The sequence below is a fragment of the Hippocampus comes genome, unplaced genomic scaffold (assembly GCF_001891065.2).
Source record: "Hippocampus comes isolate QL1 unplaced genomic scaffold, H_comes_QL1_v1.1 scaffold176, whole genome shotgun sequence".
Classification (NCBI taxonomy): domain Eukaryota; kingdom Metazoa; phylum Chordata; class Actinopteri; order Syngnathiformes; family Syngnathidae; genus Hippocampus; species Hippocampus comes.
This window is the reverse complement of record NW_017805826.1, coordinates 2,377,660-2,403,697: the sequence shown is the minus strand read 5'-3', so window position 1 is coordinate 2,403,697 and position 26,038 is coordinate 2,377,660. Positions and strand designations below refer to the sequence as shown.

Sequence of the window (26,038 nt, the reverse complement as noted above, 5' to 3'; positions counted from 1 at the left end):
CATGTGACAGACAAAGCCTTTTACTTACTGAGAACCTGACAAGAGGAGACCACGTTAAATGTGTAATTAAAACACCAAAACGTGGATAGTCAACAACAAATAGATTTCTTAAATAACATTTTATAATACCATATTATGAATGGGTAAAACTACAAATGAATATAGTCCAGTTTGTATAACACATGTTAGCATATCATATTTTATCATTAATGTTGGTGTTTTAGCAAATGTAGAAGAACCACATAAAACTGGAATGTCACACAAGCAGCGAAAGATTTGAACAGAACTTAACAACAAAATCAGTAGAGCGTCTAATCTTTGTTTTTTCATCTCTTAGTGAGCAAGCAGCTTCCCGGTTCACAGGGGATGACAAACAGATGGGAGGTGCATTTACAATGCTCATGGGGTGGGGGTTGGTGAACATTTTTATTGATGCCAAATGTCAAAAAAGGTCACCAAAGATAGTGACCTACAACAGTGGTCCCCAAACCCCCGGGCCGCGGTCCGGTACCGGTCCGTGGATCATTTGGTACCGGCAGGCACAGAAAGAATAAAGAACTTACGTTACTTCCCTTTGATTTATTTCAGAATCTGAACGATGAAAAATGACCGGATTCTCTGTTATATCCGTTTACCATATGTGTGAACATCACATAACCAAACCCAGGAAACAGGTGAGCCGTGAACGGTCATTACATGAGGAACAGTCATTGCAATTGTTAAAATGCTTTTAAAGGTCTTAATTTACATGAAAAATAATCAAAAGTTATCAAATTAATTTTAGACAAAATATTAACTTTTTACTGCTGAAATTTGTTCAATAATTTATGTATACTTTTAAGCTTTTTCTCTGGAGAGGAAACAAATAAATGGCCATAAAATCCCAAATATTAGGGCAATCATTCTAATATTTTCAGAGGTTGAAGCGGGTGTGAGTAAAGATAAGCACATTTTGGTAATTATATTATTATATACTTTACTTCGTATATTTAAATAAAACGTAATTAATTGTCTTTTTTGAATGTGACACCACAGGAAGCTGCGTGTAGTTTTAATTTAGGCTGATGTTTCCATGCTGTGTCAAATAAGTGGTTGACTGACTGAAAGTAAGTCTTTAACATGAATGTAAACAGATTGAATTCGTGAATACGTTCACGCGTGTTTTCATGAATATTAAAAGTAGGAAAGAAGGGAGTAGCTGGGCCTTTGCCCCCTCTCCAAGTCGTACGCGGAAGGAGGAGTCGTCCCCCCCCCAAAAAAAAAATCTGGGAGGAGTCAGCTCAGGCTCCGGGCTCTCTGTCCTGTCTGGAACCAGCAACACAACCGACCCGTGGAAGTAACATACATACCGAGTTTACACGCTGTTTTTGTTTTCGTTACTTCTAAGTACAAAAAGCTTTTAGTCGCTGTGACGAGGTTTACAGTGTGTGAGCGGAGGAAACACTAAACGGTGAGTATGCAACTGATTTCACTATCATGCGCGCGTCGTTCGATGCAATTTAATGAACACATCGTCAAACGTTGCAATACTAATACTCATCTGATGTTTTTTCTAATATTATGGAGTGTTTTTCTCTATTTTATAACTGCTGCATTGCTCGACAAAACGTTATTAACCGTCATGTTTGATCAACAAGTGTCTCAGCGCAAGCTCAATTTGCAACGGTCGACACAGCTGAAACAAACTCTTATTGATAGTCGCTCTAACTCTGTGTCTGTGCTTACACTTTGCTCATACTGCGATACAATCTATTCATTGAAATATGCGTGGAATTTTGCACAAAAAAAAGGTACTTTTAATATCGCAATTGAAGGGGCTCGTGGGACAGGAGATACGTGTGTACATTTTCAGCATGACGTGCCTGGTCCACTGGTGAAAGGCCACTTTGATCCACTCCTCTTTCATCTATAACTGCTTCATACAACAAAGAGGATGCAAAAAAAGTGGTTAAGATTGCAGACTGTCTGTGTCTTATGTGTTGTGTTGTATTATTTTATTTTGACTAAAAGATGGCACAGCGAGAGTGGCTGCCTTTACGGGAGTGCCTATATTTTGTTCTTCTACTTTTTCCTTTCATAACTTTGCTGCTGTGAATTGGGAATTTCTCCATTGTGAGACTAATAAAGGGTTTTCTTATCTTAAATTAAAGTCCATGTAACGTGTAGTGCAGCATCTAATGCTTTGATCTATCTCCCCCTTAAATTTGGGGTTCTTATCTTCCTGTGTGGAGATTATGTTCTTCCACTGCATGCGTGGCACACCCTTTAAAAAAAATCTCTCAAATACTCATTTCCCATAGGTGCATATAAGTTTTAAATTGCTGTTTATTTATACAGTATGTACCCTGTGAGTGACTGCAGACCACTCCAGGGTGTAAGCCGTCGCCCAAATTCAACTGGGATACGCTGCTGCTCCCCCTTGACAAAAGCAGCGATGAACATGACAGAAAAGGAATGGGTGGGTGGATGTAATGTGTATTCAGAAGGTTATTCCATTCAAATATTAGCACTGGAGATCATGACCATTTACCTCATAGTGATGTCATTCTCTTCCTGTCTGGATTATGGGAGCGTTGGCCCTTGCATTCAATCGCAGGACATGGCCACTCGTATTAGAATGTGATGTCGTTGGCCTCTATTGTTGTATGGCTGTGGGCTGCTTGCAAAAAGCTCTCAAGGCTCATACAGAGCCAACAAAAGGGCATCCCCCACCCCCTTGAAGTTCCGGGCCTGACCAGAGCAAATAGAGCCAGGAAGGGCCGCCTTTTGGCTCTTTTCGCCTTGACAACAAACAGCTGTGACAATTCTGTATTTTGAAACACCCGTGGCTAAGAGGATATACAAATAAAAGCACTGCCTAATGGTTGTGGGTAATCGCTTTGAAGGTTCTCTTTGGACACCATCCAACAGTGTGTGCTGATTCACTCTTTTGGGATATTTATGTCCTAATTAGCATCATTAGTGATCGGTTTATGAGGCATTGAAGTTGTGGGAAATACTGTTTAGCGTTTACCTCATTTGCACTGGAATTGGACTGCGCCAGCACAAACACCGGAGTAACAATGTCGGTTAGGAGAGACCAGCCTCATTGGTTCTGCCTGGTTAATGGACCTTAAAGAAATCGTAATCGACTCCCATAATTGTTGAATTTTTTTTTGTGTGTTTGCGTCCGTGCGTGTGCTCTCTGTTTTCACTGTGGAAACTAAACTCGGTGGGTCAGAAGTTGTGGCACTGTGTTCTTATTTCTGTCCATGCGGTTCACATTTTTGAGGTGAGGAAATGTTATCCACCACACGGAACATGATGTTTGTATTATTTCATTTTTCCTTGTGACGGCGATTGAGTGTGACCCGTAATTTCCTTCTAGTGGAAAGCATGTGATGCTTCTGGTCGTTCTGTTTTTGTGACAGGAGGAGGAGGTCTGCTGTCAAATATGCTCACTCGTGACACGCACCAAAAAAATAGGGCCTTAATGTCGGCCATCTTTCTTCGTGGGTGGTCATGGACATTTCAAGCAGTGACATCATTACCACATGAACTTCCCTCATGCACATTACTCTTGTTGTTGATGTCAGTTCATTTAGTGTGAATTATGCATGGTGCTGCAGGCTAATGGAAGATGGGGGGGGGGGGGGATCTTCTCTTTTGATGGTTTGTGTGGCCGGCAGGATTTTTTTAGGGGGGATTGTTCCAACCCTTCTGCAGCCTATTAGGAAGTTTGAACCACCGTTAATTCTGAAGTCACTGATGTTTCTTGTCTTCTCCCCTCTGCATTTTTCTCCATATATGGCAAGGTGTGCATGTGACTTATCAGGCATGGCTAACATCTGTGCTTGCTGTCACATGGTGTCCTTTAAGGTGGAGGTAGCGCACACATCTTCCAGACTGATTTAACTTGAATTAGTTTGGACTAAATGTTTCCAATTCATTGTCCTTTTATGGCTTCCAGGTTCTTTTTGTAGTGTACACGGTTGAGTGAGGCCCGGTGTGACGGTGACTCGTGTGTTTCTATTTTCTGCTGCTGTGGTTTGGATTCTATTTGTCTTGTGTTCATGCAGCAGCATCTGGAGAGGTTGCTATATAAAGAAGCTTAACTAGAGGCTGTTGCTGACAGCATCTTGGCCCACGACTTGTTATTTAGCAAGTGAAGGTCACCTAAAAGACACATGAACTGGCTTTGACCCGAGTTAACACAACCCCGATAGTTCTGTCAGAATGGCTTTTATTGGCAGGAAAGAAATAGGCTTCCTATTTTGTTTGATGATAATTGAGTGGCTCTGAAACTTGATTTAAAAGTTTCTCTTGCAGCTGAGTTTGTGGACCCACACTTAGAGGATTTACTTAGTCAAGCCACGCTTTGGGTATTTGCTTCTGGACAAACGGGAACCTGTCCAAGCTCAGTGGCGGAGCAAGGTCTGATCCAGCCGAACAAGGTGTGCCCAGTCGTGCTCTTTTAACAGCCTCAAGCCTTTGGGGGAGATTAAAGCACACCTTCAGGGTCACCTGAAAAAAAAAAGAGGACAGTGTCAGTTGTGCGAAGAAAATGAAGACTGAAAGAGAGCGGCCGCTTGAACCATTTGTCACAAGGTGCAGGATTAAAAGGAGGGTTGGAGTTGATGCAGGTGGAAAAAATAAGAGCCCAAGTATTTCTTTGCAGTGAGGTGCACCCGAAGCCTCTGATTCGATCCAGTCCAAGATCTATATCTCAAATCAAAACTGACTTATTAAGATGATAAAGAGTGGTGATTGAATAGAGGTAGAAATGTATCAAGTCATTATTGTGTTTGCAGTTTGTAGTTGCAAAGAAGTGTACCGCATCATACTGGGGGCTGCTCCTAATAAGCTTCCCAAAATAGATAACAGAAACGCCTCTCAGGATAATGCAATACACAAAAACACGACAGCTAACTGCAGCCAAAATGATAAACAGGCTTAATTAAATGATCAAATCTGAGTGTCAATTAAAATGTGCACTATTGGCTTCATGAAGGCATTTTATATTGCCCTTAATTGCATCTCTTTGGTTGTGCACATGTACCTAATAGTATGTCCAGTGTGTGGAGTGTTGTTTTTTTTCTCTCAAATGACCCCCAAGAAGTTATTCAAATAGGTTGTAGTGCTGAAGTCATAGTGTATGGGGTTCGTGTCTTCTTTTCTTAGACAGGTTTTAATTTTCTTTTCTTTGGACAATATTGTTTTCCGGGCAAGAGAAAAATCTGCCAGTAAGGTAGGAGACTTTTCTCTTGACCGTAAAAAAAAAAAAAAAAAAAAAAAAATCAGTCTGAAGAAAATATACTTAAAATGGAGTGCCCATGTGTGTTCCAAGAAAATCTGTGTTCACGAAGAAACAATTATGGCTATTATTAATGGAAATTAATGACTATATTGGAAGAGGAACAAATCCTGGTGTACTGGCGCACACATGGGAAGTTGATATGTTGACATTGATGAGAACATTGTTGAAGTGAGTTAGTTATTCTGAAGCGCATCTGTGTGTCTGATAGCTTTTCCAAGAAACATGTTTGCACGTTTTATATGGTAAACCGGTAATCGTGTTTACATGGAAATGGCTATGCACCCGCTCACAAAAATCATGATTGATCCTTACTTTGGTCCAGTCGCCATCAGGCGTCACTTACCATCCCTATTGGAAAGGCAAACACAGCTGGTGCGATGGTCAAAGTGCTCGCTCGGAGGGTTTCACTTGGCGCCGTGTGTCCTGTATTGTTCCTGCATGATGGATGGTGCAAATTCACATTTACCGCACCATGTCCCACCTGCTCTTCACTTGGGTGGAGATGGATTGATTGACTTTCCATGTTCAAAATAAAAACTAGGAAGCACAGGTTCCACGTTCACCTCAGTCAATATTTTTACGAAACCTCTCGGCATGAATGATGGTATTTTGGCCGTCTATGAAACATCCGTCAAGTTACTCTGCGGATGATTCTGTTCAGGGTCACAGCAAAGACGTGTTGCTTGTTTCACTGGACATAATATGGAGGGTGGACTTACTCTGGACTGGTCGGAGAGTGATTGTGAAGGGAGCAGAAAGCTAATGCTGGACTCCCCCCCTCTCCACTTGCTGAAAGAAAAATCAGCCAATATGTTACATCCCACAGAATAACTTGCACCAAGGGCAAGCAGTCAATATCTTCATGTTTGCATAATTACTGCAACCAGAAGATTCATTTTTGGAGGGGCGGAGCACATGGCAAGCGTTAAACCATTCAGTTTAGGTGTGTCTCCAGATTAAGTTAAGGATTTGTTTTCCGATTGTTGTTCAGTTTGGCTACGGTGGAGTGAAAAGCCTAACAACAAACAATTCACAATGCTGCTCCGTAACATGCAGACCTCCAGCCAGGCTTAATATTATTTATCTCGATTACCACCGGCCAAATAATATATTTCCTTGACCATCTCCTCGCGCATATGGCTCACTTGACAGTAATACTTCCAGTAAAGAAATGGAAAATAATGAAAGGAAAAATACTTCCATCAATTTGTGTGGTATTTCTTTTTTTTTTTAAATAATACACCAGCTGGTTAGTTGTGAGCTGACACAAATTTCGTGCCTTGCTGTGCTTATTTGCTTCATCTACCTGTTCAATAGCATGCTCGAGTTAACAGGACAGGACAGCATGTTCTCATTTGTGACAGAGCCAAAGTTCTTAGGAGAGCCTTTGGCAGCAGTTGTTTCAGTATTGTGTTGAGGATTCTCATTAACACTCGTCTCTCAGTCCAGCCCTCTCGCCACTTGAGCAGGAGGTGGCTTGATATCCAAGCCAGATAATCTCTTTTCTTGATTTCTCACTCCCCAAGCTTTGCCCTGTTGGTTCAGTCGTTTGGCACCTGGCCAGTGTCAACACATTCTGGTCCCTGGCTATCCCATATTGACTCTCTAAACATGCTCAATTAACTCTCTTTCCTAAAAAAAAAAAAAAAAAAAAAAAAAGGTGAATGTAACCAAAGATCGTTTTTCCTGAAGCGATACAATCAGCAGGCCTTGTTTGGCCGTCAGGCCTCAGCTGTCAGACGGAAGAGGATGTTAGCTCATTGCAAAAATGTTACGATAAGAACACTCGTCTGTCATCTGTTTTTGCCGTCGCCAAGGGGGAAATGGCGACAGTATGCATCTCATGGGCACCTTGCCTTTTATCGGGGAATGGGGCCTAAAGTCGTCCTGACAGCCGTACTAAATGCCTGAAAAAATGTGATGCAATAATGAAACAATTCCTCTGAGCTTGAATTTGTTTTTTTGAATTGCATTGCGCGCCTGATGAAATTCTCTTTCAGGCTGTGTATAGCCCACGGGGCCTCTGCTGCCTTACATGATGCCCAAATGGTACACAAGGTTTCTTACCCAACAGAAACATCTCGCTCCAGTATTCCACTGGCGCTGCCAAGACACGATCTCTCCTCCGCTATTGCATAAGAGCTGTTTCAACTAAAGGGGTGCTCCATTTGCTCAAGGGAGCGGGAGGGGGGGAGACCCGTCGCCCTCACTGTACCTGCATGGCTTAGCAGATGAAATTCATTGAATGTTATTTGAGAAGAACATTCTTAGACTGAATAAAAACTCACAGTATTAAAGTGGGTTCAAACCTGCAGGCCATAGTTCACTTTGTAATTATTAAAAGGATGGACAACAACCATTTCTTCACGCTTTTGTAAATACCAAACACACATGCATGTATGCTGTGTTTGCGGGCGATGCTAACAGGCTATTTCTGGCACTTGACATTCAACGGTCATTGGAGAAGTTGACTTCTAATTTGCCGGCATCTCTGTGCTAATGTTATTAAAGGTCCTGCAGCCCAGAGAGCGAGCTGCTTTGTTTCATCTGCTGGAGATCCCGTTGCGCCTTTCCGAGCACAACTAATTTGGTTTCTTTTTTCAGGGATAATTTGCATTAATTCAATAAGATCGCCAATTTGTCCATCTGTCTGTTTAGCATAGAAGTCAGGAGCTAGAGGATGGAAAAAATATTTGGTGGCTTTTCCAGATGTTTCCAAGTGTCTACAGTTTAGACTGACTCTGTGTGGTAAGAGTGGAACACATGACTCATAACTGCAAGGGATGTGCAAAATCAGTCGAGCAACTGGTGCGCGTGCGTATTTGGGGAAATCACTGTGTGTGGATGAATAAGGGCTGCTGTGGCGCTCTTGGAAAGCGTTCCATCGGAAAAGGAAATGATGTGACACTGGCTTTTGCCAGAATTACCCCCCCTCCAAAAAAAAACAAAAAAACAAAACAAAAGCAACTTTAACGTCCTAGTATTAAAATAAAAACAAACCGAACAGGACATTTTTGTTGCAACTATTAGTCATGTCCAATGTGTAATAGAAACGTCATAAATACTGAGAATATCCAGATAATGGTCAATTGTGAAAATGAACCAAATTACAGCTTTCAAAAGGTGGCGAAAAGTCAAACAATTGTAGTGCTTTTGAAGTGGCGAAGAAATTAGCCGTAGGAAGTTGTTTTGCACTGATTTACAATGCGTTCACATTTTAGTTGACACAGACAAATGTACAGATCACGGAACGGCCATTAAGGAGAGCAGCCATGGATGTCGGAGCTGTAACAATGACAATCTTTTATCTGCTTTTCAGGGTAGGAATGTGTCAGTGGTAATTTTGGCGCCAAGGAAGGATTACTGCAAATGGGTCGCAGAGGCCATTCATGAGAAACAGTCAAACAGAAGCGACGCACCAACAATTTGACCACTGAAAATTTTCCGACAGATAAAGAAACAAACACAAGCAAAAACCTTTAACCCAAGCACTGTGGCCTCTGGGCGGGATAACCCCCGTCTCGGGGAAGATTAGAAGATACTTAGAAGAAGAAAAAAAAAGGAGGATCCAGCCCAGCGTAGCGGTAAATCATGCTGCTGTGGCTGCCCGTGATGCATCTTGGTTGCCCATTCATGTGCCAATGGCCCGCTGAAGTAAGGCGGGCGTGGACATGAGGCCAAAATTCATCTGCCATTAGCTCCGGGCTAGACCGCTGCCTGGCCACCGAGGACTGCCTGCCTCTCCAGAGGCTGAACAAGTATGGAAAACGATAATTGCAATATCGTTTTTTTTTTTTTTCTTTTGTCATTTTTTTTTTCTCAAAATTGTGATCACGATTTGCTTTGCAGTTTTGCAGTGGCACTGTATGTACTGTATTTTTATCACTTGGTGGCGCATGGTGGGCGTCTGTGTCTCGGTTATAATGAGGAAATAGATTTTTTTTTTTTGCCTCTTGGTAAGCATAGTGATTCAAGTTCTTAATCACCCAAAAACTCTAAAATAAAATAATTTGAACAACTCATATTTTCTATTCAGTTTTTTGCCTTTTCTTTTGCTCCACTGGAATAATTTTATGCGCTGCTGCAAGGCTCCAGCAACAAGTGGTCTGCGCCTCAACTCCACTTGGAAACTTGAGCTTGCCTTCCTGTGCCCTAACAACATTGTTTTAGGGCACACACACGTCCACACTTGGTGTGCGTAGTCTTCAACTAATAACAACGTAGAGACGTGCCAGGGTCTGGGTTTTCCTGTCAGCTGAGACGGTTGTTGTGGTTCAAGGAGCCACGTGAAAGCTGTACTTATGCAGTCATGTTTTATTAATGGCCTTGCGTATTGTTGCTCTCTCTGGATTTTCCCTTCTTCTGATGCATCTTATTCCTTCCCGATGAGAGGTCGAGTTTACCCGCAGAAGTTTGATAACTAATGATCTAGCTTTCACTCTCCCTCGTCATGTGCACCTTTTTTTTTTGTGTAGTGTAGCCAAAGTGGCTTTTGTTCGTGCTAAAATGGGAAAGGGTTTGTCTTCAAATGTTTGCTGCTTTTAAAAAAAAAATTTAATCCTTCTTGAAATAAAGGTGTATTTTAACCATCTGGACGGCATCCTTTCTTCTTTCTGATCTTTTTTCATCCACACGCTTTTCTCTGTGGCTCCTAGCAAGCCATGCAATATGCTTTGGCCTGCCACTGGAGGCCCGGAGCCAAAATGCATACACAGCATAAAAATACCCCAAATTGAAAATCTTGTCTTTTAATACAGGGGTGCACGTTACAACCAATTTGATGCAGCCTAACACTGTTTCAATTGCTGTTTTCTGCCATGACCGTAATTGTTTTGCAAGTGTTGCATGTATTCGTACCTCCTCCTCTTGCCTGCTCGGAGTATTTATAGCAGCACTTTGGATCATCGTGGAGTCGGATAACGTACGAATGTTGGACTTTGTCCAGCAACTTTCTGCCTCGCCCGTTTTCAAGCATGAACGCATCCTTGAATCTCTCTGGTTGTGCTGCATGTCCACCAGGAGATGAGAACAGAGGATGGTTTGTAATCAGCCGTCCGCCTCAAGGGTTAAGTATCCATCTCTTTTCCCTTCTTAGCCCTCCCCCTTTTAGGAGGGGAAGGCAGTGAATAAATACCACCCTTGTCCTCTCATAATGGAACAGCTTGACCTCTCATGACCCCTGCTGGTAGCGCATCTGCCTGTCCAATCCCACCAACGGGGTCCTATGGGACATCACCAGGCAGCCACATCTGCCCCCCGACCACTAATTCAATCGCTTCTGGAATTTATTTAACTGATTAAGAATTCAAGGGTGGTCAGTAATATATTAGTGTCGCAAAAGGTATGGTTTTAGACCCCATCCTTATTTTTGCCCGTCTCGTGTAGATGATGACCGCATCATGACCAAGACTCTTATTGACATTCTGGTCCCTCTCTGTATGGATGGGATTATAACAAGTTTGGCATAGACCGTCATTTAATCGCATCTGTAGCAGTGTTGCACATATGGTGGGCGCAGTTTGTGGCACTTAGCTGAGACAAGTCATGCACGAAAAAAGCTTGTTGCCGTGTTATCAGTATGTATTGACCACAATCCTTCGTGACCAAGCCCCGGCGAAGTGAGTCAATGGGATTGTTTGGCAAAGAGTTATCTCTTCATGTTGCGGTCGAAAAACTGGTTTTGGTGAGAAAAGCCTTTGTTGCTTTGTTTATTTTAACGCTGGTGGTTAAACACAACGCAGCTTTGTGGAACACCTGCTCCGGATTAGAGCTGATAGCGGCTGCCAGCTAATTTTCTCGTGATAATTACCACAGTGAAATTTAATCTTAACTCCAGCCGTTCCGACTGCTTTCAGACTGAGCTGTAAAATGTTGAAATTCAAACGTGTTTCCTCTTGTCGGAAAGACGGATTAATCGACCCTTGGACAAACACCACACGTTCAGGCTACCAATACACTGGCACGTATGCTTTACCGGGCAAATTTAGACCACAAATGTGGCATTTATGTTTCCCAAGTCTCATCGCAGGCTTTGTTTCATCTCTGTAAATGTAAGAGATGCATATTTTATCAAGCAGTGCCTGTGTGACATGAATGAAATCAAAGTAGACCAAACAATGGGGGTCCCTCTTTGTAGAGATGAGTCAAATTAGGTTTGATTTGGCGAGGTCTTGAATTCAGACCTCCTGCAACATGTTGACTCATACGTCCACGGTGGCCCAAGGTGGAATAAAATTACAGTGTGTGTCTCACACCCAGCTGTCTCGCCAGTTGTAGCAGCTTCAGAATGCCAGGCTGCTCACATTTCTGCCTTATCTGGGTTGTAAACCTCTTGTTGACAGACTTGATAACTCACGCCGTATATTTTATGTCCACGTCTTCTTGAAGGCGCAATAAAGCTACATTGTTTAATCACAGAAGTGACTATTTGAGCAAAGCGTTTAGTGATTTGGGCATTCACCAATCTTTGATCCCCATTAGGTTCAGAATTATTAGTTCCTCTCCTCCAGTAGGAAGCCGTTGAGCAGTCAGAGGATGGTTACTTCATGTGAGGATTTTCCAATCATGGCTATGAGTTGTACTCTTTAAATAGGGCACTTCCTTATTAGAGGCTGCAGTAAGTGCGTTATGTTTAATTGCTGTGGGAAACACACATGCTTGATCCCATGTCGGCCAAGATGTTGTCTCACCTGATGAATTTTTATGTAACAGTCCAGGGAGTGCTGCTATTTGTATAAAGTTCTGTTTTAGGTTTAGCCAGCCAGCCACCTGTCTGGCTGTAGCAGTGCTAACATCATCCTCTTGCTCAATGTCGAGTTTCTGACGAGAGTGACAGGCCCTCAGAAGAAGATGAATCTTTACATTCAGAATGTAAAAATCCATTTAAAAGCCATTTGGCATCTCCTGTCTTTTGATAAGGTTCGGAGTTGGATTTGCACCATATTGCAGAAATGTCCTAAACCTCTGCATTCTGGCTCACATGTTAAAGGACACCAATTGCTGCATGAGTGGCAATTTGCGTGTCATGGCTGGTCCATTGAACAGAAGAAAACATGAAATTATGGATACTACTCTCTGCGTTAATTTCATGAAGGTGGACGAGGGCGCTGAAATAAATCAGCTGTAGTTGACCAACCCTTAAATTTTCACCCCTGTACAAAATGTGTTTTCTTAAGATAACCTTTATTTGTCCCACACTGGGGAAATTTGCAGTTTCTTATTTGTATTAATATTTTTATATTAATAAATATAATATTTGAAATTTCTTAAATACTTGATGAACGTTAATCAGCCTCCTTTGTGAAGAACTACAGAAATCAGAAAATGACTGTTGTGGGGCTGAAATCGGAGCGCTTGGACAACTTAAGCAATGGCTCTTACCGTTTACTCGATTCTAAAAGTAGTTGTTGATTTGTTTGATCATCAGTTAATTAGTTTTCGATTAATCGGTGAATTTTGACATGCTTTGACGTTATTGTTGATTTCAAAAGCTTTGTTGAGGTCAGTGCAGTCACTTGACAGTTACTGTACACTTATTTCAACCCACCAGTGTGGTAATGGTCCCTAAAGGCTAATGAGCAGCAACCTCTTTGCTATTGTGACCTTGACCATGGTGAGCAAAGCAAGCAGGCAGTTCCAGACTGTTGAACATCCCCCCCTATAATAGCCTCACAACGTCATCTTGGCTTTCACTGTCGCTGTTTAAGTCTTTGGCACGTGACCGATGAAAGCGCTGAGCTAGCCACAATCACTCTGACCTGCCAGTTTCCTATGCTGATGTTACTCAGCTTCTAATTTTCATGGCTTTGTTTTTCCAGGTCATTTGCTTATGGCCATAGTGAGACCCTCTGTAGATTCTTCCAGTCTGTGTTTGGCCCGACTTTGATCTGCACGTTGGCCCTTAATAGCCCATAACTGGAGCGCTATTGCTTGATCAACATGAATGCATGACTCGCCTTGACCATATCCATTGCCTGCAGTCTGTATAGTGTTTCATTTTCACGTCACGTGTCAGTGATCCGCCATCTCCTGAACTACGGCTGAAAGAGTTATGGTTTTTGTCGTTCACGTGATTGAACGTGATTTTTTTTTTGTCATGCTCCTGAATGAATCAGTGTCTGTTGTATCAACTATAATCTCACATACAGACGCCGTCACCCTCCTGATATCTTCTAGCTTTATTAATGCTAGTGTGTGTGTGTGTGTGTGTGTGTGTGTGTGTGTGTGTGTGTGTGTGTGTGTGTGTGTGTGTTTGAGGACAAAGCCACAAAGAGTTTTTGGCGGACGAGCACAGATGCTGTGGTATTCAACAGCCACGTGTCATTTTGGCTGTAAAAAAACAGTTTATAGCTTGTTAGTTCCTCTCTTGGCCACTTGAAATGGTCGATTTGAGTCCATGAATTCATGCGCGCTTGCGTGTGTATTCTTCCTTTATTTCTCCACGCTTTTTATTAAAGCCTGTGTTTTGCCACGTTTCCACCGAGCAGTAAATTTCACCTTTCAATTTTTCCATTGTCCTGCGGTATGTTGGCCTTATCAGTGGACTACAGTTTTATGTTGCAGCATACTGAACTGAACCAAGCTTTATGCTTTGCTAAAACAGTTTATCAATCCCTCAATGTATTTTGAGTGTTAAAGTGTGACTCTTTCATTGTCTGTGAACGTGGATTACCACTCATGCATGCACCGCTATCCCGAATCCCCATGATTCCATTGTTGCTATGAAACCTGTGGTGATGGTGTTGGAACATGTGAATCTCATTATGCTGCACTGGTCGCCGATCTTTGATGGATCATCCTTGGGGAACTTGGAGTCAGTCTCAGGGTAGAACGCGATAGTGGCTTTGCTAATGAGTAAGTGCATGTTATTAATCGCTCGAGCTCACACTGCAGTGTAATAGATGATCCTCACAAAGTGCGTGCAGCCTCAGCCCAATGCCAGTAGCGGCGCACTTTCCTTTGCCACATGAATGGAATAAAGTCACAAAATTGAGTCGGGAATGAAATGGTTTTGTTACTTTATTATTCATCTCTGGGAGGATAACAGCTAATATTCTTTTCACTTCACTCTGTCTGAAGGCATTTTTTTTCCTACGTCTTTATCAATGAGGAGCTATAGACCACATGCACGAGTCAGTAGCTGGATGGATGCACACCGCCCCTGAAGGCACTTAGTCTCTTCTCAACAAAGCACCAGCCCACTTTGCAGCAGTTTTCTCCTCTTGACGTCAGATTGGAGCAAACCCTATGAATCAATGCACACACTTACCAATCAATGCACGTTGCTGTCATGATTTATTTTGAGAAGCATAACTATTGTGATGTATCATCGACGTCAGTTGGTAAAAAGAAAAAAAAATGCTAAGTGAGTTTCACCCTACCACCAAAAGACTCGACCTCTGACCCTGATTCACAGCACCCTGTTCTTCAGTGAATTCCGTCAGTTCTTACCCCTCCATCCCCTCTGATGCTCAATCATTCACTGAAGCATCTGGAGACTCCAGAGATTAGAGTCCTTGTTTGCGGGTCTATCATAGTACTTATGTTTGCTAACAAGACCGATCAGGCTCAATTTATGGCCTCCATACCCATGTGGCTCCCCCCCAAAGTATTTCTGACGGCAGTCCCACTTGGCGGATCATGTACAGCCCCAAGCTAAATTGTCTGAAGGGGAGCTGATAAGTATTAGCATGCTGAATGAATTCCCATATTTCTTCGCCAAGCTCTCCTCCCATTTGTCAGGCCAGGTCCCACGAGCATCACCCCCCACCCACCCCAGTGGGATTTTGTTTTCATTAAACAGGGATTATTGAAAGTAATCTGTGGCTAAATGTGGCATAATTTCAAATTTACATGGACTTTTACGAGCTCGAACAGTGCAACACGCTAATCTATCAAGAACAAGAGAAGGCATGTCTTGTTTTGAATATAAATGAACTAATTAGCATTCTCAGGCTACAGGACGGCGTTTTCTTTGTTCTTGGCAGAATAATGATTTCAAACTCTCGGTTTCATGTCACAATAAAAATGATATACTAAGAAATATTCTGGGTATCTCGAAGATGTTTGCAAAACATGCCTGTCTGCTTGTCAGCAAGAGGTCTTCATCCGTTGAAAAAAAAGAAAATGATTCACAGTCATTCATAGTCTGGAGCAAGCTAATTGCTCTTCATTTGGAATTGGCCATCGCTTTTGTGTTTGGCTACTGGGAAATTTGTTTCTAGTCGTTTTAGAATTTTGTAATTGATCCTCATCGAAGATCTCAACCTTTATCTGAGCAGAACGGCTCGAACACCTGCTCTGAATGAATATGCATCGCAGTGGTGCTCTTGGCCTTCTTTCTCTTTTCATGCATCCTACTGCCACCAAGTGTGTTGTTCACTAACCTTTGAGCAGACAAAGGGCTTTGAAAGCAACCCAGACTCCTCCGCATCGTCTATTGTGTGTCGAACAATGTTGAGTTCTGATGAGTCCTGCTCGGCCTGATGTTGTCATGTCAGGCAGCAGGCTGACGGATGCCTATTGCCCAGCTGCTCATATAGCGTGGTTCGTGTATGATTTTGAAAAGGTGTTGCGAAAAAGATTCATTTAAACACAGGATAATATATCCTTGCAGCTCAGGGTTACGCTCAGACTTTGCTCAAACAATGCCACAATGTACTATTAATCTTGCCATGATTTGGAACGGTAAAGATGAATACAGTCAAACCTCGGTTTTCGAACATCTCTGTTCTCGACCAAATCGGTTTTCGATGAAAAATTTCGAGGTTTTTTTTTTTTTTTTTTTTTTTTTTTTTATGCCTCGGATTACCACCGAAAATCGGTTCTCGACCAAACTGAGCGCACTTGAATGCGCCACTTGACTCCTCTCGCCTTCCTTACATGAGGAAGTAGACGGGTAGACGAGGAAGTGACGCTTCCTCGTGTAGCGTTCCATTGTGAGCAAACGTGTTCAATAAAGATTTTTTTTTTTTAAAGAACATGGTTTCGGTTTTCGAACAAATCGGTTTTCGAACAGCCTACTGGATCGGATTATGGTCGAAAACCGAGGTATGACTGTATTTCTGCATGACTTGGTCTGACATTATACCAAGGCCATATTGTCGTACCTGCCAATAAATTAAAGAGGAGCTAAGGGAAAAATCAAGAAACAAAAAGTCTTTCAGGTTCTGTATTTTTACACGGTCACCTTTTGTATTCCTTATTCCTTATTCTGTTTACCACTCCACAAATAGCAGTGTGTATGAGGCCACCCCTCCACTCGCAAGCTAATTCTGTCCTATGGTGCGTGGTAAAGACCAGTTATCTTGTCAATGCAAACAAAATAAAATGAAAAAATAAAGTGCGTGACATGTCAATGAGCTGAACTGTATGAACTGTGGATTAACCCAGCCGACTCTTGCAAGAGTGTCGATAGCCGCTATAGCAAACAGTCTGGCGCTCGGGAAGAAACCATCACCCACCGCTGGTGCTCTGCTGTGGCCTTCTAAATTGGCCCAACTCAATTATGTGACCACAGTTATGTGAGCCATAGACAAATGGAGGCATGCGTGGAGTTTTTAAACCACTGGCGGTCTCGAGCGCGTCTCCGTCAGGGGACGGCTTAGTCAAAAACATTTCAAAAACATCTCCCGAATTCCGCTTGGAGGGAATGTTTAGAGTCCTTTTGGGGGTGTGTGTGTGGGGGGGACAATTTGCTGTTTTGGCCCCAAGAATCAAGTAGTTTAGCTGTGTTGTAGACTTTGTTTCCTGTCACTGTGGACTAACCACACACAGACTCTGTCTGCCAAGTCGCTGGCCACCTTGGCCTCCTACTGGGGTTATTGTGCGATTTCGGATCAGACAAGGGCTCCAGTCATCGCGCCCTCCCCAGTGCCTGTAAGGCAACGCTGCAGCCACTCCACGCCTGCTTGTCTCGCCCAGTTGTCTCAGACGGCTGTGGAAAATTGCCTTGGCTGCAGCCAGTCATGCATCCTCCTCCAATCCAAGCCAACGGAAAAGCAGGGCTTTTCTACACCGTATAGGAAAAACAACTGGCAGGAGGGGCGGATCTTAATTGATGGAAGCTATAAAACACTCTTCTTTCTTTTTTTCTTAGAAACCGCTTCTGTTAAGAAGTTTTCTCGCCCTGTTCTCCTGCTTTCCTTGCCTGTGCTCCGTTACCCTGGGTTACCCCAGGAGGACTGTGATTCGCCTCTGCCTCAGAGCAGGGAGGGAGTTTCCACGTGTCTTCCAGTGTGCGTGTGTAGTTGTGCGTGTGTGTGAGTCAAATGCAGCGGGTGTCTGTTGCTTTAAGACTCAGCAAGCCTTCAAGGAGAGAATCCACTTTAAGATGACAGAACAGCAGCAAGATTTTGTCTTTGCAATCTCTTCAAAGAGCTTTTAGATTAAAGGCCGGTGCAGCAGAGGTAAGGCATTTTATGGTCTCTTGTTTTATCTCCCGCTCCTTTTTTGTTTGTCATGGATTAAGAGGTGGCAGGGGTGGTCCGGTTGCTTTTGTGGAGCCTCTTGTTGATATGCACAGGTGTTTGGATGTGCCAATTACCGCACCGAGTCCAAACAAAGTGATCGGCGAATTGTGCTTTAGTTTACATCTCAAGTGTGTTGTGTTGAAGGGATTACGAGGCCTTCAGTGAGTTTTCTGGCAGACAAAGACGATCAATGGCCTTTCATAATTTGGAATATCACTTGTATCGCGAAGCCAGATTTATACCGAAAGGACCCGAACAAGCACATTGATGGGCTTTTGTTCGGTCCAATCGTTTCCACCACACAGTCATGTCGACTTTTCCGTGAGTGATTCATTCAATGGCAGTTGTCACTGTGATGCGGTTCAAATTACAAAAAAAACAAGCACGGATGGCCACCATTTGTCTTCCCATCTGGTTGTTTTTCTGCAAAAGGAATGGATGTTCTGGTTTTGCACAAGTTTAATTTCAGGCTGTGTCCCAAAGTTGTAAAGTACTCTGCTCCTTCCTGAGCTCACTTGAGAGAAAGTACTGTACTTAGAGGCGGGTCTTGCAGTCTGCGATTTGACAGGAAGAAAGCTGTGCCACTGTGTAAACATTCAGCAGGAATAACAAATGACCTCATCGTTTCGAGTTCACAGCATCTTTAACTTAAAAGGTGAAAGGACTGAACTGGTCGTTGTTGACCCTTTTGAGTAGGTACTTCAGTTGTCAGTTGCCTCATTCATAAACGTTCTCATATTATTAATATTAAGATATTCAACAGAAAATCCCAATCACACCACCATTAAAAAAAAGAACGGCAATTATTTCAGGCTGTCAGCATCAAGGTGTGCAGTCATTTATGTCTATGAAAATGCCTTTGAATAGGTAATACGATGGCTCTCGCCAGCCTGTATGGGGCGCTTGAGCGCTGCTAGCTGCTAACGCTGGCAACAGGCACCGTACAATGCAGTGTTAGCATAATTATATGCCAAGGTAAGGTTTATTTTGAAATTGGTCTTCTCACCACATTGGCATGTGACTGTCTTATATGGCATGAAGAATTGTTGCTGTGGTTAGCTTGACTTCTTCTTTCTGACGGTGTACACGTAAATAAGGCAGAAAAAATTCATTGAACATTTTTTGTTTTAAACCAAGGTACCTGAGTTACTCAAGGACTCATTTCAGCCCAACATATTACACATTATATTTAATATTTTCTACTTTGTTTTATCTTTCTTGGAGCCCAATAAGGTATAGCAAGCTTCTTTCTTTTTTCCAAATCACTGCAGTATTGTCAATTTTGAAAACTGCATGATATTGCTATGTGGCGTTCTGCTGTGTCACAAGCTTGCTGCTCCCAATTTTCTTCAAGGTTAGATTCAATGACAAAAACGGTCTGATTTGTGTGTGTGTGTGTGTGTGTGTGTGTGTGTGTGTGTGTGTGTGTGTGTGTGTGTGTGTGTGTGTGTGTGTGTGTGTTGCTTTTCCAGTTGCACAGTGGCTTTGTTTAAGGAAAATTCACTTCCTAAACTAACTGTTTGTATCAAGTTGAAGTGTGGCCCACTCCTCACTATTTTCCCCAACGCCAGACCAACACACAGTGCCAGACTAAACATGAAACTTGCGTGGGAGTTATTCAAGGGCAGCGGGACAAGAATGTCAGGTCACAGGGTGTCGCGAGGAGTGTCGGGGTCCCCGGGCCCCTGAGCAGATGGCCTGTAGGAAATCCATTGAGAAAAGCAGGGGGTTGAAGGGGAAGAAGGAAGGAAGGAGGGAGTGTTCAGACTCAACGCTGTAGCTGCAGCAAAAAGGCAGACTTGTTTTGTATGCCCCAAAATTCGCACAATAGTCCAGTTCAAGTCACAGCAGAAGGCGAACGTGTGTGCCTTTAGGTTTGGCGCGCCTTGAAGCCTTTCACTCGTCTCTGTTCTGCCTGACTTAACTCTGCAAGGAAAGTGTCCGTGGCAAAAGAAAGAAACCCCTTGTTGTTGGCAGCTGCTTTCAGCATCTTTCCTCCCAACAATCACTTTGTTCCAAATTAGTTGACATGAAAAGAATGGTCGGATGGATCATGCTAAACCGCACTTGTCTAGATTAACTATTCCCGTGTTGTTTGACTGGCTATGGTTGCTCAAACAACCCATGACTAGGATTGGGTGTTGTTTGAGTTTCTCAACTCAACTGTATTTATAGAGCACTTAAAAACAACCACCGCTGTATACAAAGTGCTGTACTTGGAGCAAATGTCATACATGCAACAATAAACTCTTGCAGTCCATTTTTTTTTTTTTTTTTTTTTTTTTTCTTTGGCCTAATATCTATATTGTAAACACCAGTAGCGGTCATCAATCAATATACCGTCGAAGTGAACTCATTCATCATTCACTTTGATGTCATAATGTGATACATGTGCAAGTTGTTTTATAACAACCACGGCAGCAAACTGGGAGAAAATTTTTTAATGTATTCAATTTTTTTTTGCCTTTTTTGTGACGCAAATGAGCAGAATGCAGCAACATTGCACAGGCGTGTCATATGATCCAGTCACTTGGTTCCCAGATTGCGTTGCGAGATGCAATACATTTAATTAATAAAGTTACAAGGACATTAATACTTATGTGTCTGTCTCTTGCTAGTAGTTGAATGTGTGTCACATTTAATTTATTAAAGAAAGTAAGTCTTTTGTAAAATAGTGACACGACATGCATTGCTGCCAAAAAAAATAAATAATGGAATATAGAGACAGTAACATGTCTGTACTTGTTTTATTATTTTTTGTCACCTGTAATAGGAACATGAGACACATTTTGGGAAAGTTCGTCACTCCCTTACCAGAGCAATTATGTATAGACATCGAATGACGGACCAGCCTATAACGTTTTAATCTAATTCACTGATGACATATATTTTAATGACTATCTTCCGTATCATTACATTGTGTCTTTGCGTCCGTACAAAGGCTCGGAAGGTTACAAGTTTAGTTTACGTGCTGTGTGTACTTAGACTTGCATGGCTTAATCTTTCAGACAAGCATATGTTACTGGCAGGATCAATCAGGTTGCCTTGGAGCCAGGTCTGGGCGGGCGGGAGGGCAGCAGTGGTGGCGGGCAGCTCAAGCGCACACTCTTCGCCTGTGGCCCCTGCCACAGTGGTTGCTTCCGGAGCTGGGAGGTGGCGGCTGGCCGGGGCTGGCTGGCTGGCCTCTCCGCAGCCTCACTCGTAGGGTGTGAGACAAGCAGCACTCCCTGGAAGGCCCGCCATACAGGCTCACAGGACATCCCACCTCTGTCGCCGGCGGGCGAGGAGCGGGATGCCGACGAGCCAGTGTGCAGGACGGGTGGATAAGAGGGTGTCTCTGCCTCCCTGTCAAGCAGACATATCGGCTGGGGAAGCGGATGCCGCTGGCGCACTCGCTTGTGGACTTGCCGGTGCTGGAGAACGACTTGAGGGCCGCAGGAGCCCAACATCGGCGCTACACCTTGGTTCTTCTATTGGTAGCCAGTAGAATGCTCATCCCTTCTTTTGTCTCATCTCTTTGTGGCACCATGGTGCACACCACCATTGTCAATGTGGCATTTCTTCCTCAAATTAGCGACAAATTTTCTTTCCTGCCAAAATGGTGGTGTTAGATTTGGTGCAGTGCATTTTGGGATGTGTGGTGTCAAGCTCCGTCGGGATTTGTACATGACCCTCTGACAATTAGTGGGAGCTTCAGTTTGCTCCCTGCTCAGAGGTCTCTACATTTCTTGTAACAGAGTCTGTAGCTGGGGTGACCTTAGCATTGATGACATTGATTTTTTTTTTTTTTTTAATTGTGGATATTGAGCACCTTAAACATTTACGATTCATTGTACCAACTCTATTTCTGAGCAGATCAGAGACACATTTTTGGTTATTTGAATGTAATGAAAGTATACCGGTACTCTGTTTTTCGGACTCTAAGTCGCCCGAAAGTATTAGTTTTACCAGTCAAAAAATGCAACCCGAAGAAGAAAAAAAGTCAGATAAGTCGCTCTGGAGTATAAGTTGTTGTTTTTTTTTTTTTTTTTTGGGGGGGGGGGGGGTTATTTTACTAAAGCCCGGACCAAGAACAGTAGCATTCAGACTCGACCCCAAAATCCTCATTCTCAAATTGTGGGTACATTTGGAATATGCGCCGAGCATGCACTACTTCACTTCGACCCTTTGGAAACTCAAAGCATTGTTCCAATGTGCCATTCGGCTATTCAGAGTGTCCCAAAAAATGAGTACCAGACTCCAGTGTATCAGGCAGTACAGTACAGAAGGAAACATTTCAGGTACGAGATGCTGACTGGTTCATAACCGAGGCTGTGTTCGGAAATGAAAGGGAGGGGAATGTGCTTTTCCATCTTTTCCAAACACACTCACTCTCAGAGCGGTTGGTAAGGCGTCAGTGAATTTCCGAACGCACCCAGTGATGAACTTCATCTCGTAAATACAGAAAAGTTTCCCTTTTTGATTTAAAATGGCTTACCTTAACTACAATCCAGCATCTCCTTTTGGTGCTGTAAATCCTTGTTGTGGCGTAAGGAAGCCGCATGCTAAACGAGTGACACATCACACATTTTTTTGCCGTGACTACTACTACTTCTTCCATTTCTTCTACTTTCTTTTGGCGGTTGATAAATACTTTGGTACATTTCCACCACGTTCTTTGTTCAGGTTCCATTCTCCTGTACATGCAAGTGTTTCTTTCCCCCTGAGCATTGCAAAATTAAATACTGTAAAACCACCTTGCTGAAATGGTTAAAGTCCCCTGGTAGTTTTTGCAGATTCATGTGTTAAAGTACTCTTTAATACCATCACATAACCCCTAAAGGTTAAGGCTTTTGGCAGTGGACTGTTTGCTTAGTAACCCTATACATGCTGTATGGTGCTGTGAAAGCTTAGCATAGTTAGCACGACTTGAAACACTTCTACAAATATGAGCGAGCAACATGAGCTACATGTATGTACTGTAAGTTGTATAAAATATGACCAAAGATGCCCCATTCCTCCATAAAGAGTGCTCCCGGGACATGTCTGGTTTTAGTTCTTGCTCCTGAGCAAATTTGGCAGTGGCAAGGGGGGAAAAAAAGCCAGGATTCCAAGGTTTAAAAATAAACATATGGGTAAACTGTAGCCAGCATTCAAAAACATTTCCAACATTGAGCAAAGATTAGGTCATTTTGTACTTTGAAACATTGTACTTGGGAGGCGGAGACATGTTTCCAGTATTTAGTTTGATTGGGCGATTCAGAAGCAATTGGGTGGAGACAACGTTCAACTTGCTGTGCTTTGGCGCACACACACGCAGAGACACACGGTGGCATTATGTTACTCTACTGAAAAAAACGTGGTTCAAGTGAATGTTTTAGGATTTCATGTGAGTCCTCGTTCCCCCTGAATTAGCTGCATATGTTTTATATGAGAGAAACTTTTCCAGCTCTGCAACTCTGATGCTTTCACTTTTTGAGAACCGGCGACCAACAAGCTTTCCCCTTCAAATACTATAAAACATTCACCAAAAGTGAGACACTTTTTAATTCTAGAGTAGCCTGATTTCCATTTTAATACCATTATTCAACATGGATAGAAACACACTTCCAAAGTCCTCTGATAAATGATGGGTAGCTCTTCTATTTAATTGGTACAGAGGTTTTTATAACATGTTAAATTACAGTGCCGGGTAGTGTTATTGAAGGCAATATCTTTCTCTCTTTCAGATGATCAAGGCTACGTCGGGAATAGTGTACTTTGAGTCATGAGGTGGAGAGATCTCGCACAAAGGAGCACCACTTTGAGACACTGAGGCAGGTGAGTCTGAGGGCATGGGTTGGGAAAGCATCTGGCACTTCTCTCCAATGTCTTTTTCATTTGTATCAGCTAAAGACACAAAGTGAGAAGTATCTAAAGCAGGGGTCACTAAACAGATTTCGCACACAGGGAATGTCCTTATTTATTTACTGTTTTGTTGTTGTTGTGAGTAAATGTGTGTAGCAAATGAGCTGGCATTCTGTCACCTTCTGTGGAAATCATTCTTATTCTTCCCAATTACATACTCTCAGTGACTTGTTTTCCAGGGAGCCAGCAATGGGAAATTCTGAGAGCCAGTACAGCATCCAGGGCCTTAAAGCGTCCAGTTTTGGCTTCTCTGCGACTCAGAAGCCATACTCACTTAAGCTGGGCTCAGCCACAGATGACCCTCTGTCACCCCACGAATGGTGGAAAAGTGCACCGGTGAGCTCCGGGTATAAGGCCAAATGTGTCAGCAGAGGTTGTCTCTCCCCTCCGAAGAGCCGACAGCCGTACTCTTCTCGTCACAATGACTACGTCTGCAGAGGAGCGAGGGGTAGCCCGAATGAGCACCGCTGGCATAGGCCGACTGGTTGTGGTATACGCAAGCGACATGTGTCAGATGACTATGAAGATAATCCATACGGTGCAGAGCTCAATGGCCATGCTTTGACTGGCCAGAGAGACAAACAGCAGGTTTTAGAGAAACAGAGTAGCCCGAGAGTAGTGATCAAGAAGGACGGTAGTCTACGAGTCGAGTTCACCAACACCTCAGGCAGCGATTTCCTCCTGGATGAGGTCTCTGGTCCTGTACAGCTCCTCAAGTTCTCTGCAAATTTGGAGTCCCCCTCCACCCCTAGTTTGCCTGGTTCCGGCAGCAGCGAACCTGACGGCCTCCACAGCGGTCCTCCACCAGCCTCTACCTCCTCCACTGCCAGAACCAGTAAAGGAAGCTCTCTGAGCTCAGATGGTTCCTGGTATGATTCTCCTTGGGGGGCCAGCACAGAACTTTGTGAGCAGGACCAATCCTGTTCTTCGAACAGAACACAAGTGCACTCCCCTGTCCACCAGCTTGTCTCTTTCACTGAGCAATCTTCCACCGTGGCCATTGTCGGCCTTTATAAAGATTCTGCAATGGCTGCTACCTTCCCCACAACCAAAGACCTATCCTCCCATTTAGAGGCAGCTCCTGTTGAGCAACAGCCACACAGAGCCTCCCTTGCTTCAGTCTTGGATGGCCCCTTGGAAGAGGAATGCTTTGAGGCCCGCCAGTATTCATCATACACCCTACCCTGTCGGAGACCCAAAGCTCACACCATGAGTGAGGGTCTGGATCAGCACCCCAACCATGAACAGCATCGGGAGCGGGCGGGATCAGAGTTTGGCTTCCACAAGAAAGCTTCCATTAAAAAACACATTCGACGTTTCAGTGACTGGACAGGAAGCCTCAGTCGTAAAAAGAGGAAGACCCAGGTAATTGCGGCTTGAATTGTTTCGTATTTACGCGTTGTGTTTGTCTTTGTGTCGATCATTGGGGTGATTTCTTATCAAGCAGAGGAGCCGTAAATAACCGCGATACAGCCTTGTGTTTGGCAATACTAGCAGGTAGTTTGGCATATTCCTCTGTCATTCGCATCATATTGTGGTCAGACAAGACATACAGCCAGCACTATTTCTGTTTATCACGGAATTTTGTTGTGATGATGGAACTACATGAAAATGAACGTCTGATCAAATGATGGAAAGATGCGTTAATGTGACGGTATCTGGGTTACTTCAACTAAACCAAGATTACTTGAGAATTTTGAGTGGTTACAATTGGAACTTCAGATTATGTAGCCTCTAATGTTGGATGTTAGTTTGATTTGTTTTTATGTTTTTGCTGAAGCATTTTCTTTTTTTTTGTCTTTCTTTTTTTTTTTATGGGGGTTGGGGTCCTTATCCCCCGCGAGAAGCGTCCAGAGCGTGATTCATAGCTGTTGTAAAATTATACCTGTCAGGTCAGAGAAGATGGTGGAAATAAGAGCAACTGTTTTCTGGCTGGCTCCTGAAAGTTTTGAAGACCAATGTAATTTTTGTTCAAAACCCAAAATATATTTCTTGAAAACATTCAGTTTGACTGACTTTGACACCAATTGTTTCTCCATTTACTTCGGTTGGCCTTGCCTTGTAAAGGCTGTAACATGCTTTTCGGGAAGTTCCAAGAGAATAGCTGTAAGTAAGCCTTTGAGAGGCTCGACTGGAGTGAAACTTAATCCTCGCTCAAGACTTAGCCTCATCCTTCTATTATGTTAATGAATGACTTATGGTTGTTCTGCGTGTTATGTGGGGCAGATCCTTTGGTCTTCCTTTGCATCCCTCAGAGAGAAAATCCGCTAATAGGGATTGATGTTCGGTCATTTAGTTTTGAGAGCAAACTACAGCAAAAGAGGGCTGTGATTGTGTTTTGCGGACCCTTTTTGCTAGGTTGTAGATCCCTCGCCCTCCCCCCCTC

General features: G+C 43.2%; 1 protein-coding gene across 4 annotated transcripts in view; it reads left to right on the top strand.

The window, feature by feature from the left end:
- The first annotated feature begins 1,262 nt into the window (after positions 1-1,262).
- The window catches only part of tiam2a (TIAM Rac1 associated GEF 2a), a 66,390-nt gene continuing 41,614 nt past the window's right edge, over positions 1,263-26,038 (top strand). For 2 of the 4 annotated variants that reach the window (XM_019887114.1, XM_019887110.1), the window contains exons 1-3: positions 1,263-1,450; positions 23,475-23,565; positions 23,832-25,017. In XM_019887114.1, coding sequence (XP_019742673.1) covers positions 23,842-25,017 — 1,176 coding nt within the window. In that variant the 5' untranslated portion in view covers positions 1,263-1,450; positions 23,475-23,565; positions 23,832-23,841. Of the gene's footprint in view, positions 1,451-4,308; positions 4,434-17,549; positions 17,704-23,474; positions 23,566-23,831; positions 25,018-26,038 lie in introns of those variants that run through there. The other 2 variants (XM_019887113.1, XM_019887112.1) reach the window with 2 other exon arrangements.